Source organism: Polypterus senegalus, chromosome 12 (genome assembly GCF_016835505.1).
Source record: "Polypterus senegalus isolate Bchr_013 chromosome 12, ASM1683550v1, whole genome shotgun sequence".
Lineage (NCBI taxonomy): Eukaryota > Metazoa > Chordata > Cladistia > Polypteriformes > Polypteridae > Polypterus > Polypterus senegalus.
This window is the reverse complement of record NC_053165.1, coordinates 122,024,323-122,041,400: the sequence shown is the minus strand read 5'-3', so window position 1 is coordinate 122,041,400 and position 17,078 is coordinate 122,024,323. Positions and strand designations below refer to the sequence as shown.

General features: G+C 38.0%; 1 protein-coding gene across 1 annotated transcript in view; it reads left to right on the top strand.

The window, feature by feature from the left end:
- The window catches only part of clpxa (caseinolytic mitochondrial matrix peptidase chaperone subunit Xa), a 160,101-nt gene that overhangs the window by 110,429 nt on the left and 32,594 nt on the right, over positions 1-17,078 (top strand). The window contains exons 7-8 of the mRNA XM_039771355.1: positions 12,757-12,933; positions 13,074-13,238. Coding sequence (XP_039627289.1) covers positions 12,757-12,933; positions 13,074-13,238 — 342 coding nt within the window. The remainder of the gene's footprint in view (positions 1-12,756; positions 12,934-13,073; positions 13,239-17,078) is intronic.

Here is a 17,078-nt window from a genome sequence, read left to right as displayed (position 1 = left end):
ATGTATGTGACACGACCCCACAGCCAAGACCCATTGGGTCAGGCAGCCCGAACCTAGAGGTTGTGAACCCAAGAAAGAGTATCGGCGATAAAATGACTGAAAACCTGTAGAGCTGAAGATCTAAAAACCATCATTTGACACATGGGTTCTATTTGTTATGAATTGCCATCCACTGCAGAGCAGCATGGTAAGTAACAAGGGTGAACTCACGGCATAAGAGGTAATACCTCAACTGAACCACGGTTGTGTCAGCAGTTCTTACCGCTGCACCACCAAAGCGGTCGTATTAAGGGCGTGTCAATGTCGTTCCAAAGAGGACTGTTTCATTTATGTTAGGTAGAATTCCCAGAGGGGACTGGGCGGTCTCATGGTCTGGAATCCCTACAGATTTTATTTTTTCTCCAGCCGCCTGAGTTTTTGTTTTTCTGTCCCCCCTGGCCATTAAACCTTACTCTTATTTGATGTTAATTAATGTTGATTTATTTTGTTTTATAATTGTGTCTTTCATTTTTCTATTCTTTAATATGTAAAGCACTTTGAGCTACTGTTTGTATGAAAATGTGCTATATAAATAAATGTTGTTGTTGTTGTTGTTCCCTAACGCAAGTTCTTTTTCTGCAGTTATTTCTATACTCATAAAAGGTAAAGCCCTCACTGACTGACTGAATCACTCACTCACTCACTCACTCACTCACTCACTCACTGGCTGACTCATCACTAATTCTCCAAATCCCGTGTAGGTAGAAGGCTGAAATTTGGCAGGCTTATTCCTTACAGCTTACTTACAAAAGTTAGGCAGGTTTCATTTTGAAATTCTATGCGTAACGGTCATAACTGGAACCTACTTATGTACATATATACGGCCATAGCCTGCAGCTCGGACACCGTGTGAGGCAGAATTGTGTCCCTCATCGTCATGCCTCCCACGTAATTGAGTGCCTACCCATATAAGGCTGTCCGTCAACGGCAATCCAATAGACGCGCTGCCGCTAAATATTCGCGGGTGAAGGAATGTGCTTCTGCAAACGAAGATGAGATGGTCCGGTAAGCCATGGACATCACAAGATCGCAGAAGAGAGCGGCTCACGTGAACTGACTGTGAACACAGTACGTAGAGAACAAGGAAGAGCTCCAAAGAGCGCTGAACAAAAAACGCATTACACAATTGAGAAGGCAGCAAAAGAATATGAAGCGAGTGACGCATACAAGCATATTCATAAGTGCAGCTACTGCAGAATCGAAGCACGGTGTAAACCGAAAGTTTAAATTAAGTTTATAGACACGCAGCCGCTGGCGTTCGTCATTCATGCCTACGACGAATACGATATTCACAAGATACAAGTTTATTGAGAAGTCGCGGGATATAAACAAGACTTTGGATCACTTTGTAACGGAGTTAAAATTGCTGTAACGGAGTTAAACTTGTGGGTGAAGGACTGTGCTTATGCAAACGAATAGGAAAGCAAGGTGTAAAGCTTAACTTTAAATTAAGTTCATAGACACGCTACTGCTGGCGTTTGTCATGCCTAAGACGAATACAATATTCGCGAGATACAAATGAAGGACTGTGCTTACGCAAACGAATAGAAAGCAAATTTTACGTTATTTTTAAAATGTTTCCTTTTTTTTCATAACTTCTTTAACACACTTCTCCACTGTGAAGCGCGGGCATTTTGCTAGTTCTTGTATAAAAGCTTACTTGTTTTGTTATACTTGTACCTTTTGTGAAAGTGTTTATTTGATATTTGGACTTCAGGATTCATACAATATACACTTCATATCTATATTTTGTCAGTTATTACTAAAACATGAAAAAGTTTCTGTTTTAACAATGTATTTACATAGATTGTTTTACACACGGAACACACATGAAATACATGTATTCCAAATAACGATATATTATTTACCCGATACAACTCCAGGGAACTCGCACGCAATTAAACATACTTGAGCTGAGAGAACTTTCTGCGGTGGTGGGGGGATGGGATAGCAGGCTGCTTGCTGCTTTTGCTGATTGACACATTTACAACACAAAAGATGCTGATGGAACAGTGCGAAGGGATTTAAGTTGGGCCAGGATTACAAGTTTTTTCTTAGGCTTTGGTAATTCTAGTTTTAACCTTGTAAGGCCCTTGCCAATGGGCCAGAAATTTGGAGTGGGTGGTAGGCAGTAAGACCATGACACGGTCACTGGGGCGGAACTCCCAAAGGAATTTTCCTCTGGTTATAACACCGGGCCTGAATTGCTTGAGCTTTCTCCATATTTTCTATAGGTCGAATTTTTGACAATCTGTCGCATAATTGGCCGGCATATTCCAGAATATTAGTGGTTGGAAGGGCCTCTTGTTCCCAACTTTTTTTCAAAATATCCAGTAGTCCCTTGGGTTGATGTCCATATAATAATTCAAAAGGGGAAAAGCCTGTAGAGTCTTGAGGAACCACCCAATAAGCTGAAAGGATTAAGGGGAGTAACTGATCCCATTTCCTTCCATCTGTGTTGATCATCGTGTGTAGCATTTGTTTGAGGGTTCGGTTGAACCGCTCCATGAGACCGTCAGTTTGAGGGATGGTATACTGCGGTTTTAAATGCTTAACTCTGAGTAATTTGGCAACCTCTCTGAACATATCCGAGGTAAAAGGCGTCTCTTGATCTGTTAAGATTTCTTTTGGGTTATCTACCCTTGCGAAGACCCATACCAGCTTCCATACGATATTCTTAGAATTAGCTGTCCATAAGGGAAAACGAGCAGAATAATCTACGAGGACTACTATATATTTGTCCTTGGGCCAAGGGTTTAGGGGGTCCCAGAATATCAACCCCGATACGTACGGAAGGAATTTCAGTAAGCGGAATGGGAATTAAAAGAGCACAGTCCCTCCTAGGAGTCTGTTGCAACCAATATTCTGGGCAGGAACTACAGTAACAACGGACCATCTCCATAATTCCGGGCCAATAGAATCTGAGTTTAATTCTCTCCAAGGTCTTGTCGCCTCCCAAGTGGGTGTGAGCTAATTCACAGATGTACTGCCGGAAGATCTGTGGTACTAGCACAGTGACCTTACCTCACCCTTGTGTTCAGCTACTCTATGTAATAAATTTGTTTCAATGACAAAGTGATGTTCATTAGTCATGGGAAGGTTAGTGTGCTGGCCATCTATTGAGAATACTGCATTTCTAGCAAATTTCAGGTAGTTGTTACTCCACTGCTCCCGTTTATAGGAGGCTAGCGTTTGTCGGAACTGAAAGGTTTACTGATAAAGGATTAGTGGAGACCTCAATAGGTGGAGTTTCTGGTCATGACGAGTTGTCGCCGGTAGATTCTACCCCGTCACATTGAATTACCATGTGATTCCTTAATGGTGGCAAATTACACTGCATTGAGACAGTTTGTGATGGTGATTCTGCTGCCATTACCAGGCCAAAAGTTTCTTCTGGAGTGTGGGTTGTGTTACAACTTTTTCTGTTAGACCAGTCTCTTCCTAATATCCCAGGAAAAGGTTGATTTCTGAGGACTGCCTTTGAAGCTGTATCGTCTGAGTATCGCCCTTGTAAGTAATGAAGCAAGCAGCAAATGTATACCACGACTTTCCCTGTGTATGCAGTTTAGACTGTAAGCCACTGTTGTGGGAGCATGTATCATCAAGCTACAATGTAAATGTTGCTACTGATATCTATTAGTGCTGTAACATTAATCCATTAACCACTGCCACTCCCGTACAAGGATATGACATGGGGTTAGTAACTAACTACACCATACCTTCCTCCTCTTGCCCAGCTGCGGTCCATCAGTTTTGTGTTCAGTTGGCAGTGAGTTAGCATATGTCCAGGTTGTCCACACTTGTAACAGTGTAGGACCGCGGTTAGTTTTTCTTTCAGCTTGTCCGAGGGCCTTACTTTGTGACAGCTGGGTTACAACTGTACCACACGCCCTGTCTTTATTTGACGATTAGACCATTCTGAACATTCAGTTTAGTGGGCCACTCAATGTTCAATGGTCCTAGCCACTTCATGCATGTCCTTAAAAGGCTGCCAACAAATAGGTTGGGCAAGAAAATTTGGCAAGGTGTTTATTAATAGGTCGCATAAGACCAGCTCCACGAGTTTTTGGCATCATTAATGTCTGGTCTTAGCCAGCACCCAGCATTCCGCAGATCCTCATATGTTTGGAGCAAGCAGGAGCAAAGTAACCTTCCCTGTTGGTCTGTCAATGCGATGTAGCACTTGAGGACCTCGGCCTTTAGAACATCGTAATTGGCAGCCTTCAGGAATGTGGCCATTAACCCATACCTCCCGTTCCCAGTTCTGGTGAGTGGCTGTTTGCTCAAAAACAAGAAAATAGGTTTCTATGTCATTATTTTCCTGCAATGGCAGGAGTACCTATGAGGGAGCCAGTGCCTGGTCCTCCTTAATAGCTGCTCTGGCTTGCGCCCTGGCCTCCGATTCAGTGAGGCTGGTTTGCATCTCCACAAAGTTGCCATATTAGTCAAAATGGTATTCAGGTCCTGTTCTTCTGACATGCTAACAAATCCTGACGACTGCACCACTGTAAAATACAGACAACAGTGTCAAAGGTTTGGGGGAATCCCCCATATACTGTAGGACAAGTAAAGGAAATTGCATCTTTACAGACACAGTTCAAATTGGAACTGACAAAAGAGCAAATGATGGCGGTCTACATAGTAGGTATTGCAGGATGTGATTTCATGAAGAGGTGGGATCTTGAGGGTAGGAACTGAAGTGACGTCATGAGGGTTGGAACCGGAAGTGATGTAATTGGGTGGATTCTTCAGTTGTTCTGCTGGGAGATAGGAAAAATAGAGGGCAGGAACATCCCCTGGTTCGGTGGGTATCTGCATCTATTTGAACCTGTAAACTCTCTCCCAGACACACGTGTCTGAAACCATTTAAGGTCATATTTTGTCTATATATGTAATTATGTGACCGGTTGAGGCCATGACAGGTGAGGATGCATGATTGCCTTTGCAAATTAAAAAAAAAAATGCATTCTAGGTAGGTTATTAACTTTAAACAGGCTTGTGGAGCAAAAATATGGCTGTATGTGTATGTATGTTTCCATGGTTATTTCTTTCCTTGAACCCAGTGCTGAAGTGTTTAGTTATGTTAACATCAAGTATTTTTGTTTTTTTAATTGTAACCTCTGTTCATTGTCATTTGCAATTTTTGTATTTTATTGTGTTTTTTGTAGTTCAGTTTAAGATAATTTCTATGTTCTCCTGGTTTTCTTTGGAGATTTCCAGTTTAATCCTTCAGTGGAAAGGTCTGTTGTTAGATTAATCTGTAATTCTAAATTGGTCAGTCATGGGTGTGTCAAATTGTGGAATTCTTATCACTTTTGGGATATTTTCTGTCTTTTTGGGAAAAGAGGGTTTAGAATGTAACAGATGATTTTTTTTTTAATCTATTCAAGATCACCTTTATTTCTTGCTTCAAATGGAACCTCTAAGACTTGCGTCAAGTAGGGAAGACAAGTTTATAGGTAAAAATCACAAATCTTGGTGCTGAAGATTAGACAATGTTTATTTTTTGACTTGTTTTTTAGCCAAATCATCAGGCTCTTAACCTACATTTGAGCAGTTTAATTCAGGGCATTGTTGTGGGCAGCTTGTCTTTAGCAATTTTTGCCAAAGGCACACAATTATTTTTTTAAATATTAGTGAAAGAATAACTAGATCGTAATACAGTAAAATGATTTTGTTTATAATTTAATCAGTCAATATTATTATTTTATAGTACATTTTTATACACATGGTGTACCTCAAACTGATATGCAAGATGCTAAAGAAAAAGTTACAAGGAAAGTGAAATATTAAATTAGTTATGAATGTGAATGAATAAATAATAAAAAATAAGCAATATGAGCTTTCATAACAGATATATACAGGTAAAATTCCATTACAACGAATATCTTTACAACAAACTTTTCATTACAACAAAGTATTTTTATGGTCCCGACAGCTTCCCCATATGACACGAGTGTATAGAAATCTCGTTACTACGAAGTACATTCAGTAGATACTTTTATTACAACAAAGTGCACAAAAGACCTTGAAATGCCTGAATGAATCATCCACAGAGCAGTTAGTTCTGTGGCTGCAGTTCAGTTGTGCACAATGAGCTCCAAACAGAAACACTGTAATTTTTTATTTTTGTTTCCTGTGGTTTTCAGTGATACCTTTTGCTTATTGCTCGTTATCATTTGAAAAACATCCATTGGAATTTAACTCATTGTCACCCTCCTTTAGAAACCGCAGACACGAAAAAACGATAACAGTTCATATTAGAAAACAAAAACCCTTTAATTTTTTTGCAGCTCACGATTGCGGCCAAAAGAAAACAGACGTTGACAGTGAATTAGAAATTTTGCCATCAACCCTGTCAACTTTCTTGAAACACCAAGCAAAAAAGGAAGAAAAATCTCTGGTTGCAATAGTATGCGAACTGCTGCATTTGAAGACACTGAAAAGCCTTTTTTATGTGGTTCAGTGATGCTCATTCAAGAAACATTCCTATTAATGCAGCACTCATTCAAGAAAATGTGAGGTTTCTAAACTCTCTTGGGACCTCCCCCAACTGGTCAACACAGCAAAGAGCGTCCCGAAGTGCGATCACCGCATCTGTGGAAGACTGTTTATCTGTTGCTGGGGCAACAGCAGGCTCAAAGCTCTGATGCAGCTCGGCACGAAGCAAACAGAAAAGATTAAAATTAATGGGAAAAAGCTATTGAAATGATTGCAAATGCCTGGATGCAAGTTAAAGAAAGCACTATAGCAACAAATACAGAATCTCATTACAACTAAATTTTCGTTAGAATAAAATATTTTTTAGGTCCCTGGCAGTTTGTTTTAATGGAATTTTACCTGTTTTCCTTAAAAATTTTGAAGAATCTGCTTCTTAGCTTACAGATGGTTTGAAATCTATTACAGAGCTGATTGTGTGGCAATTAAGCACTTGGAGAAAGAAAAGGAAGGACAGGAATTGGGGGTTAGTACGTTTTGAGAGAGACAGTACTGCTGCAGTAAATTATTTCATTGAAGGTCTCGCACGGCGCAACAAGCATCTTGCGGGAGGCAGGAACAATCTCTGGACAGTGCAACAGTTCGTCACTATCACTGCACCATCGTGTTTCCATGTTTAATAACATGCTTTAGTTCCTGTTATCATGAAAATTATATCAAGTATACATCTCAGTACATAAATTATTCAGAGAGCTGTAATATCATGAGTGTAATGGGTTCTGTGTCCTGTCGGGGAAAGACAAAGCCTGTTTAAGAAGCACGTAGTGATTCACACACACAGAGCACATAGAAGAACACATACAATACAAAGCATTTAGCATGGTACTTTAGTTATGATAGTATTTGAGAAACTAGTAAATTAATCAATTTTAAGATAAAGTTTATGATGATCTTCTTTAATGACAAAATAAACTGTGTTATTAAAGTGGATATTTCAAGATTAAAGTTGACATTTCAAGATTTTTTTCCCCACTGTGTGCCTATTTTTTTTTTTCTTTTCTCTGAACCCTAATAAGCTTCGACACTGAGAGAATGGGCTATGACTCACCTTTTCACGGTGACTTTGATATCTGAGAAGTTCTTTTTTGTTTTGTGCATTGTGTGGCTTTGTGAACTTTAACTTTTGAGTTTCTCCAACACTCTCGATCAACTTAATTTTTTTGTTTATATTACTGTTTAAACCAACAAATAGTAAGGTTTTCCTTGCCTCCTCTTGGTATTCGCTGAAATTCTTCTATTTACCACCGTGCTTTTGCCATTGTCTTTTCACAGAACGCTGAGCTTAAGGGCTATTTATATTGATTTGCATATTCAAAGAGGCGTAATTCTGGGAGGAGACGGGAAAGGACAGCAGGCGCGTGCACGTTCATTACTTTTCACACTGTCCGGGATTTATGTAGCGGAAAAACGTGGAAGTTGACACTCGCAAATTATGCATCTGCATTTTTTTTGCGTATGCACATTTCTGCATTTGTCCGTACGCCATATTTTAGTGTGAATTCTATGCACGGTGTTATGCATAAGGCCCCAGGACATTGCCTGTAAGCCCAATATCATTTTCTAGCCTGTGTAGTAAAACAGAATGATCAGTGGTTTCGAATGCTGCAGTTAAATCTAACAACATAATTACAGTGGAGTTTCCTTCATCATCAGTGAATATCAGAATGTTGTTTACAACGCATGTTAGTGTCGTTTCTGTATTATGATCAATGTGGAAGCCAGCCTGGAATTTCTCAAATAATTTGTCATATATATGGTGTGACTCAAGCCGATTGGCAACTACTTTTTCAAGTATTTTAGAGAGAGAGGATAAATTTGATATTGGTCAATAATTATTAAGAATGTGTAGGTCTAGTTGTGACTTTTACTTTTTAAGTAATGGTTTGATGACTGACACTTTTAGTGCATCAGGTACTGTGCCATGCACAAATGAACTATTAACAATGCTGAAAATCAGTGCTGTAAGAACATCCTTTGCACTTTTTACTAGTTTCTGTTGGCACCAGATGTAGGGAACAAGTAGTAGGTTTCATTTTAGAAATTAAAGTTAAGACTTCCTGTTCTGTTAAAGGATTAAAATTTCTAAAGTGTTGAATGCAAAGTGTGGCAGGGCCTGCCAAGCTAGAATGCGGTTTTCACTATGATGGTGAGATCTGGGATCTTAATTTTTTCATTAAAGAAGTTTATAAATCTGTACTGCTAATATCTATTGATATTTTACACTCTAGATCTGAATTCCCAATTGTTAATTTAGCCACTGTTGTAAACAGTACTAAGGATTGTTATTATCTCTTATTTTTGAATAGATGTCTGAGCAAGCTTTAAAGAGAGCTTTTTTTATATATATTTTTTAACAGTCTCTGTCTATGTAATTTGAAAGACCTCCAGCTTTGTTGTTCTCCATCTGTGCTCCAGTTTTCGATACTCTAATTTTAAAGAACTTGAGTGCTCTCATTGAACCAGGGTGAGTTTCTTTGTGATTTATAATTTTTGTTTTAGATGGTGCCACTTTGTCCAAAACCTCTCTCAATGACATATGACTTGATGTTGGCTGATCTAAATTGTGCTCCACGTTTACATTTGATGTTAACTGATCTAAATTGTTTTTCCATAATTACACTTGACATACTCAAAGTATCTATAAAATCTGAAGCAGAATTACAGTCTTGATGTCACACTGTCTTTGTTGTAATCTGTGAGTGTATTGGGAAGGGCAGAACCAAATTAAATGTAATTAAGTCGTGATCAGAAATAACTAATGGAGTAATATTGAAATTTTGAAATTCAACTTTGTAAGTTTTATAATTAAATCTAATGTGTGGTTATGATTTTAAGTTGAACCTTTGACAATCTGATAGAATCCTATTGAATTTAACAAATAAGTAAAACATTTGCTGAAGTGTCAGTTTCCATGTCAATGTGTATATTAAAATCCTCAATCAACACTAAGTGATCATTTATAGCCAAATCAGTAAAAGGTTGCTAAATTCAGTCATGAGTAATGAATATGGCCCTGGTGGTCTGTTGATTAGCACTTTAATTTTGTTGGAATCTGTTTTAATATTTAAGATGAATGCCTCAAAGGATGTGAAGTTGCCTACATTTTTAGAAGTGATTTTATCACAATAAATTATTCCAAGGTCTCTTCTCAACCAGTTATCTCTAGATATATGAAGGAATGTGTATCCATCTGGTGACACCTTAGCTAGGGGAACAGTGTCAGATTTACTAAGACAGGTTTCAGTGAGAAGACACGGATCAGATTTTGTACTTAATATAATATTTACCAAAATAGCTTTACTTGCACGAGAGCAAATGTTTATTAAGCAACATTTTAAAACTTAATTGTTCTTTCTGAACTGATTACAGTGTTCTTTTTTTGTTTTAATTTGAACTGTTATTGTAACAGGTGCCTTTGGAGGAAGATCTGACATTATCTCTTGGTCTAATTATACACTTTGTTATGAAGTATTTTAAGATTTGCATCCTGACTAAATTTATAGGATGGGATTATGTGTAATAGCTTCAGAAAAGTAGCAGATGGGATAAACAACAGCCTGTGATTCAAGATCATGTGATTGCAGTTAGTCAGGCAATTTTGCTGCCATATTTTGGGATAATTCAAAAGATCTCTTCCAGTTAGGATGAAGACCATCTCTCTTAAAAAATCCAGGCCTTTCCGAAAAATCAACCCATTTGTTCACAAAGGCTATGCTTTTTTTTTGCACACCAGGGACCTCATGCATAATGCCGTGCGAAGAATTCACACTATAACATGGCATACGGACAAAAGCAGAAATGTTCGTATGCACAAAAAAATCCAGATGCATAAATCTGTGCATTCGCCAACTTCCACGTTATTTAGCTACATAAATCCCAATCAGCATGAAAAGTAATGCACGTGCACGCGCCTGCTGCCACTCCCAAACTCCTCCCGGAGTTATGCGTCTTGAAATATGCAAATAAATATAAATAGCCATTAAGCTTAGTGTTCTGTGAAAAGGCAATGGCAAAAGCACGGGGGGAAATAGAAGAATTTCAGTGAATTCCAAGTGGAGGCAAGGAAAAACTTACTATTTGTTGGTTTAAATAGTGGTATAAACAACAAAAGGAAGTTGATCGAGTGACATAGGCTGTTGGAGAAAATCGAAAGCTCAAGTTCACAAAGTCGCACAGTTTCTGAAATTAAAAAGAACTTGTCAGATATTAAAGTCGCCGTGAAAAGGCCAGTCCACTTTAATCATGTAGTTTATTTTGTCATTAAAGTAGAACATCATAAACTTCATCTTAAAATCATTTAATTTACTAGTTTCTCAAATCCCATCGTAACTAAAGTAGCACGTTAAATGCTTTGTCTTGTATTTGATCTTCTATATGCTATATGTGTGTGAATCACTACATTCTTAAACACGCTTTCTCTTCCTCCGACAGGACACACAATCCATTACATTCGTGATATTACAGTATAAAAATACTGAGATGTATACTTGCTATCATTTTCATGATGATATGAGTTAAAGCATATTATTAAACATGGGTTAAGCTATCTGTAAGCTTAGAATGTCGATTCTTCAAAACTTTTAAGGAACATTGAAATATACATGTTAAATTATTCTATCCATCCAGTGTCGTACCAGTCCCAGCAAGAATACAACGTGAGGCAGGAAAAATCTGTGAACGGAACGGGAGCAACTGAAAGAAGAAGGTGCAGTGAGAGTAACAACGCTGAAGCAGCTATTGTATTTAGAATAATTTGACCATTCTGTGGACCATTATATTGTTACAGGTTAATTACAATCAGATGCATTTAACTAATAAACAATATGCAGTTAATTTCAGTGTATTTATAAAGCCACGTCAGGGATGTGGTTCTAAAAAAGAAATGGAAACCACACTGGAATAGTAGCACTGCTTTGACGCTGGGTGCTGCCAGTCTTCAAAACCGAGTGTAGAACTTGTTTACCCCAGGGTATGAACTACCGCGGATATGTGTGTGGCTTTATGCCAGGTTTAGGTTTAATACATCGCGATTTGAACGTGGAAACGTTCATACGCAACATTTTTGTGCGTACACACTGTTTATGCATGAGGCCCCAGGTTTCTAGCCAGTAGTGAAGGGAACACAATCTGCTGACATTTTCATTTAGCTTTGGTACATATAGAGATGAAGTTAATCTTTAATATCTCAGGTTGCTGTAAATTTCATTACTGCTGACATGCAGCAATAAGATAGATACTTCATTGTCTGTGACACCATCCAATTGGGCCACTATGTCAGAAATCTTAGCCCCTAGAGGTATTTAACATTAGCTGGTGGTTTCACGTGGTTTGGAATTCTAACATTCCACACAAGAAACTGCCAATTATGAGCACTTTATTGTTATCAGTATCCACAGGTGTGCTGCTTAGAGCCGAGAGTCTCTTCTGGGTCTCAGTTGGTGACCTGGGTGCCGTGGAAATAAAGTTTGGCTTCTTAGACCCTTGTCTCACTGTTACCCACTCACCCTGCTGCTGATTTTGGTCGTGCACTGACTACAGTGTAGCCTGAAAAGACTGAAGCTGAATCAGAAATAGCCGAATTATCTAAACAAACGGAGCCGATACAATTTTCGGTTTTCCAAATAGCTATCAGGTTCCTTGCTCAGTCCTCCAATTTGTGTATTTTCCCCAACCAACTCTCAAATAACTAAGCACTTTTGGCAGGTGAAGCTGTCTGTTTTGTCAGCCAGAAAATCTGAACTGTATATGCTGTAGGACATACAACATATAAACATGCCCTCGATAGGCAATGAACAAATGGAACTTATGTTTCATGCTTAGTTAATCTTTTTTCCTTTCTGTAGTAGCTTCGGTGCTTTCTGTGTTCAGCTGAACGACTCTGAGACCGTTAGCTTTGAGCTTTCATCATCTGCAGGGCGATCAACTTCGACTTCTCACTTTTGGTTACCTTTCTTCGTCGGATATCGGCTTTACTTCAGTTGCACTTACCTGAGGATTTGATTAGTTTTTGGCTTTTTTTTTTTTTCCTGGTGTTTGTAAAAAAACTACGTGCTTGTGTGAGACGCCGCCACTCTGTGCTTTTGGTGGCTGTTCCTCATCAATAGGTCAAATCAAGAAAAATCGGTTATTTTTATTATAAAAAAAATCTGTATTAAGTAAAATGTCCAATAGGACACCTAAGAAGATATTAAATTTTTTTTTTTTTTTTTTCCTGATAAGAATTACTTCAGATTGCTGGAATCAGTCCACATGGCAACGCACTGGGTGCATCAATGCAGCAACAAGTTAACCAACAGATTCCTCAGGAGAAGCGAGGTGGTGAAGTTTTAGACAGTAATAGTGATGAAATTAAACTGGAAAAGAGCAACATCCTTCTTCTTGGACCAACTGGGTCAGGTTAGTAAAATATATATATAAACAAAGCTGCTAATTCTGTTGACCAGTATTTTATCTAATCCTGTAAAAAATATTTAGTTTATTTCCTAATAAAGGCTTCTGTGTAAAAGACAGTGACTAAATGACCCCATCTCACACAGGTAAAACTTTGTTGGCTCAGACACTTGCCAGATGCCTTGATGTCCCCTTTGCTATCTGTGACTGTACCACTCTGACTCAGGCGGGTTATGTTGGGGAAGATATCGAATCAGTCATTGCAAAGCTGCTCCAGGATGCTAACTATGGTGTTGAAAAAGCACAACAAGGTAAATTCTTTTCCTCCCATGCTCTAACTTCTTTTGAAATATGTCTGCAGTTTGGAAAAAAATAACATTGGTGTATACACTGCTGGCTCTTACAGAAGAGATGTTTTGTTAAATTATTTGTTCTACACCATAACCTCATAGAACTGTTAAATGCAGACATATGTTAAACAGTGTTTAAGAAAAAAATGTGTTCTCCTTTTGGTGAACCTTGCTTTAAGTACCTGTTAAAAGGTAGGGACCAATTATATGAAACTCTATTGATACTGGCAATTGTGTATCTACTATAGAATCAAAGAGGCCTTGTCTTTTTCTTTTGGAATGGTAATTAAGACTTTAGCTATTAGGCCTAAGAGCTAAATTGGTCATTGCATGGTTAACACAACCTACCTTTTAAAGCAAAGTGGAATTTTGTGAAAATGGAACAATGGCGTCTCTCACCTTTTTGGTATGCAAGCTAACACCAAAATCTGACTTTCTCTCTCTGATATCGGAGTATCAATCATGATTGAATGACTCATGCTAGTACAGGTGCATCTCAACATCAAAAAGTTAATTTATTTTAGTAATTCAATTGAAAAAGTAAAACCCATATATTATATAGATTCATTACACACAGAGTGATATACACTCACCTAAAGGATTATTAGGAACACCTGTTCAATTTCTCATTAATGCAATTATCTAATCAACCAATCACATGGCAGTTGCTTCAATGCATTTAGAGGTGTGTTTCTGGTCAAGACAATCTCCTGAACTCCAAACTGAATGTCAGAATGGGAAAGAAAGGTGATTTAAGCAATTTTGAGCGTGGCATGGTTGTTGGTGCCAGACGGGCCGGTCTGAGTATTTCACAATCTGCTCAGTTACTGGGATTTTCACGCACAACTTTTTCTAGCGTTTACAAAGAATGGTGTGAAAAGGGAAAAACATCCAGTATGCGGCAGTCCTTTGGGCGAAAATGCCTTGTTGATGCTAGAGGTCAGAAGAGAATGGGCCGACTGATTCAAGCTGATAGAAGAGCAACAGATAAATGAATTTCCACGAAGTAGGATTCTTTATTTATAAATCTTTATTTATAAATATTTTCACAGTTAGAGCATAGAAAACCTGTTTACGACTTTCTAAATACGATTTTAACATTATTAGAGCCCTCTAGACATGAAATAACACCCTTTAGTCAAAAGTTTAAACTGTGCTCCATGACAAGACAGAGATGACAGTTCTTTCTCACAATTAAAAGAGTGCAAACATATCTTCTCTTCAAAAGAGCGCCATCAGGAGCAGAGAATATCAGAGAGAGAGAAAAGTAAAAAAAAATCAATAGGGCCGTTGTGCTTTTAAATAAACGAAGCACTGCGATAAAGCCGCCGCAGTGAAGGGATCAATGTGAAGGTCTTTTCAGCATTTTTTGAGAAGCGTCCGTATCTTCTAAGCAAACAGCCCCTTTGCTTACACCCCCTCCGTCAGGCGCAGAGAAAAGCAAACAATCAAAAATCAATACGGACTGTTAGAAATGTGCGAACGTATATCATTGAGGAGTTTTATTTAATATGAAATACGTGCTCTGATTGGGTAGCTTCTCAGCCATCTGCCAATAGCATCCCTTGTATGAAATCAACTGGGCAAACAAACTGAGGAAGCGTGTACCATAAATTAAAAGACCCATTGTCCGCAGAAATCCGCGAACCAGCTAAAATCCATGATATGTATTTAGATACATAATAGATTATGTAGTATTTAGATACATAAATCCGCGATAGAGTAAAGCCGCGAAAGTCGAAGAGCAATATAGCGAGCGATTACTGTATTCAGCATGTTGGGACTCAAGAGAAAAAAGTTTTAAAAAAAAATTTCCAAAAGCTTTCATTCAAACAACAGATATGACTAAGGCTGGCTTTCCAGATTATTGCCGAAGAGATAATCATCATGAACAACAGACTTATCGTGGAAAGAAAGATGGAAAAATTGTGATGATCAATAATTCACTGATTGTACCATATAACCTGTATTTGCTAAACAGATTCGATCGTCATATTAATGTCGAGTATTGTGCACAAGTGATGAGTATTAAGTACATCTACAAGTACATTCATAAAGGGCACGATAGAGTATGCGTAACATTATCGAAAGAACAAGCACAGGATGAAGTTCAAGCATACTTAGATACTCGATACATGCAATGGAAAGCAGGTGGCATTTAATGGAATTACCAATGCACGGTCGAAGTCATTCTGTAAAATTATTACAGATTCATTTACCAGGACAGAATATGGTTCAATTTAAAGAAGGCAAAAAAGCAGATGCTTTAAAAGTAGCAAAAACAAAAATTATTAAAATTTATTGGCTTATTTCGAACTAAATAAAAAAGACATAAATGCAACGGCATATACGTATGCACAAATTTCTCAACATTACACGTGGTAAAAACAAAAGGAATATGGCATCCAAGAAAAATTAATTGCAAAAGTGTTGCACGATTAAATATTGTATCACCAAAAGATAGCGAACGCTTTCATTTAAAATTGTTACGAGAGTCGAAAGGAGCAACGTCATATACAGATGTTCTAACTATACATGAAAATACGTACAGTACCTTGCAAGAAACGGCTCCAGCAGCTGAATTATGTAAACCGGATGACCATATGTATGAAATGATGTCTGATGCCACGTCCGTAATGATGCCTGACAAATTAAGACACTTCTTCTATCATGTAACATTTTAATAGGCGACAAAAAAGGTAATGTAGTATATATTCCACAAATAACATTAGACACCAAAGGAGAACTTGATATGCCATTCATGTTAAAATGTTTACAATTCCCCATTAGAATAGCATTTGCTATGACAATTAACAAATCACAGGGACAGACATTTGAAAAAGTTGGTTTATTTATAAGAGATAAAAGATATTCACTCATGAACAGTTATACGTTACATTGTCACAATGCAAGTCCAAAAATGTAATCAAAATTCAATGCGATCTTGAAGAAAAACTAATTCCAAATATTGTTTTTACCGAAGTTCTAAAATTAAAAGGGAAACTAATGAAACAAACAATTCCAAGAAAAAAAAATATCGTAAGTGTGTATCAAGAAAACGAAGCACGGGGGTTGGTGAGTAAAGCGAGCAGGAGGCGTAGCCCCCTAGTCTTCCAAAAAAACATCAATTTGAGCTTTGAAAGTCTCTAAAGTCATAATAGTGATTAATATATTCCTTCAGGAGTGTCAGATATGACAATATTATAAGCAGGACCGTGTCTGCAGATATATCGAACGTTCCTAGCTCCTGGTGAAGAAGCAGAAACATTACAGTACTTTCATCAGTCTTATTTATTTATTTATTTTAATGCACAAACTTTATCTTGCAAATTGTAAGTGTACTGTGATCGCGGCCTTGCATGCCCTGATTCAAGGAATTTAAAAGTTGAAATATTGTCGGCCAAATGTACAAGCTTCAGAACCCACAACTGGCCTTCAAAATAGCTAGCAAACTGGGAGCTCTCAGATTAGAGGAATTCATGCGCTCTTCAAGGAAATCAAATACTCATTGTAAAACTGCCTTGCAAGACACACACTAGACCTCAGAATGTTTTGGAAACTGGCACCCATGTCACTGCACAGTTTGACAAACTACTTGTATTTAAGGGAACATGCTTTGATACTGTTTACAGCTTTAACAAAGTCTTGAAGCACTTGTTGTAATTCGTCCTCCAACCTTGTAAGGACACGTGCTTCTCTGTGAAGCATGCAGTGGGAATCCACTGCATCTGGAGCATTGGCCTTCATTAACGTGACGACTCCACTATGCTTCCCTGTCATGGCAGCGGCACCATCCATACA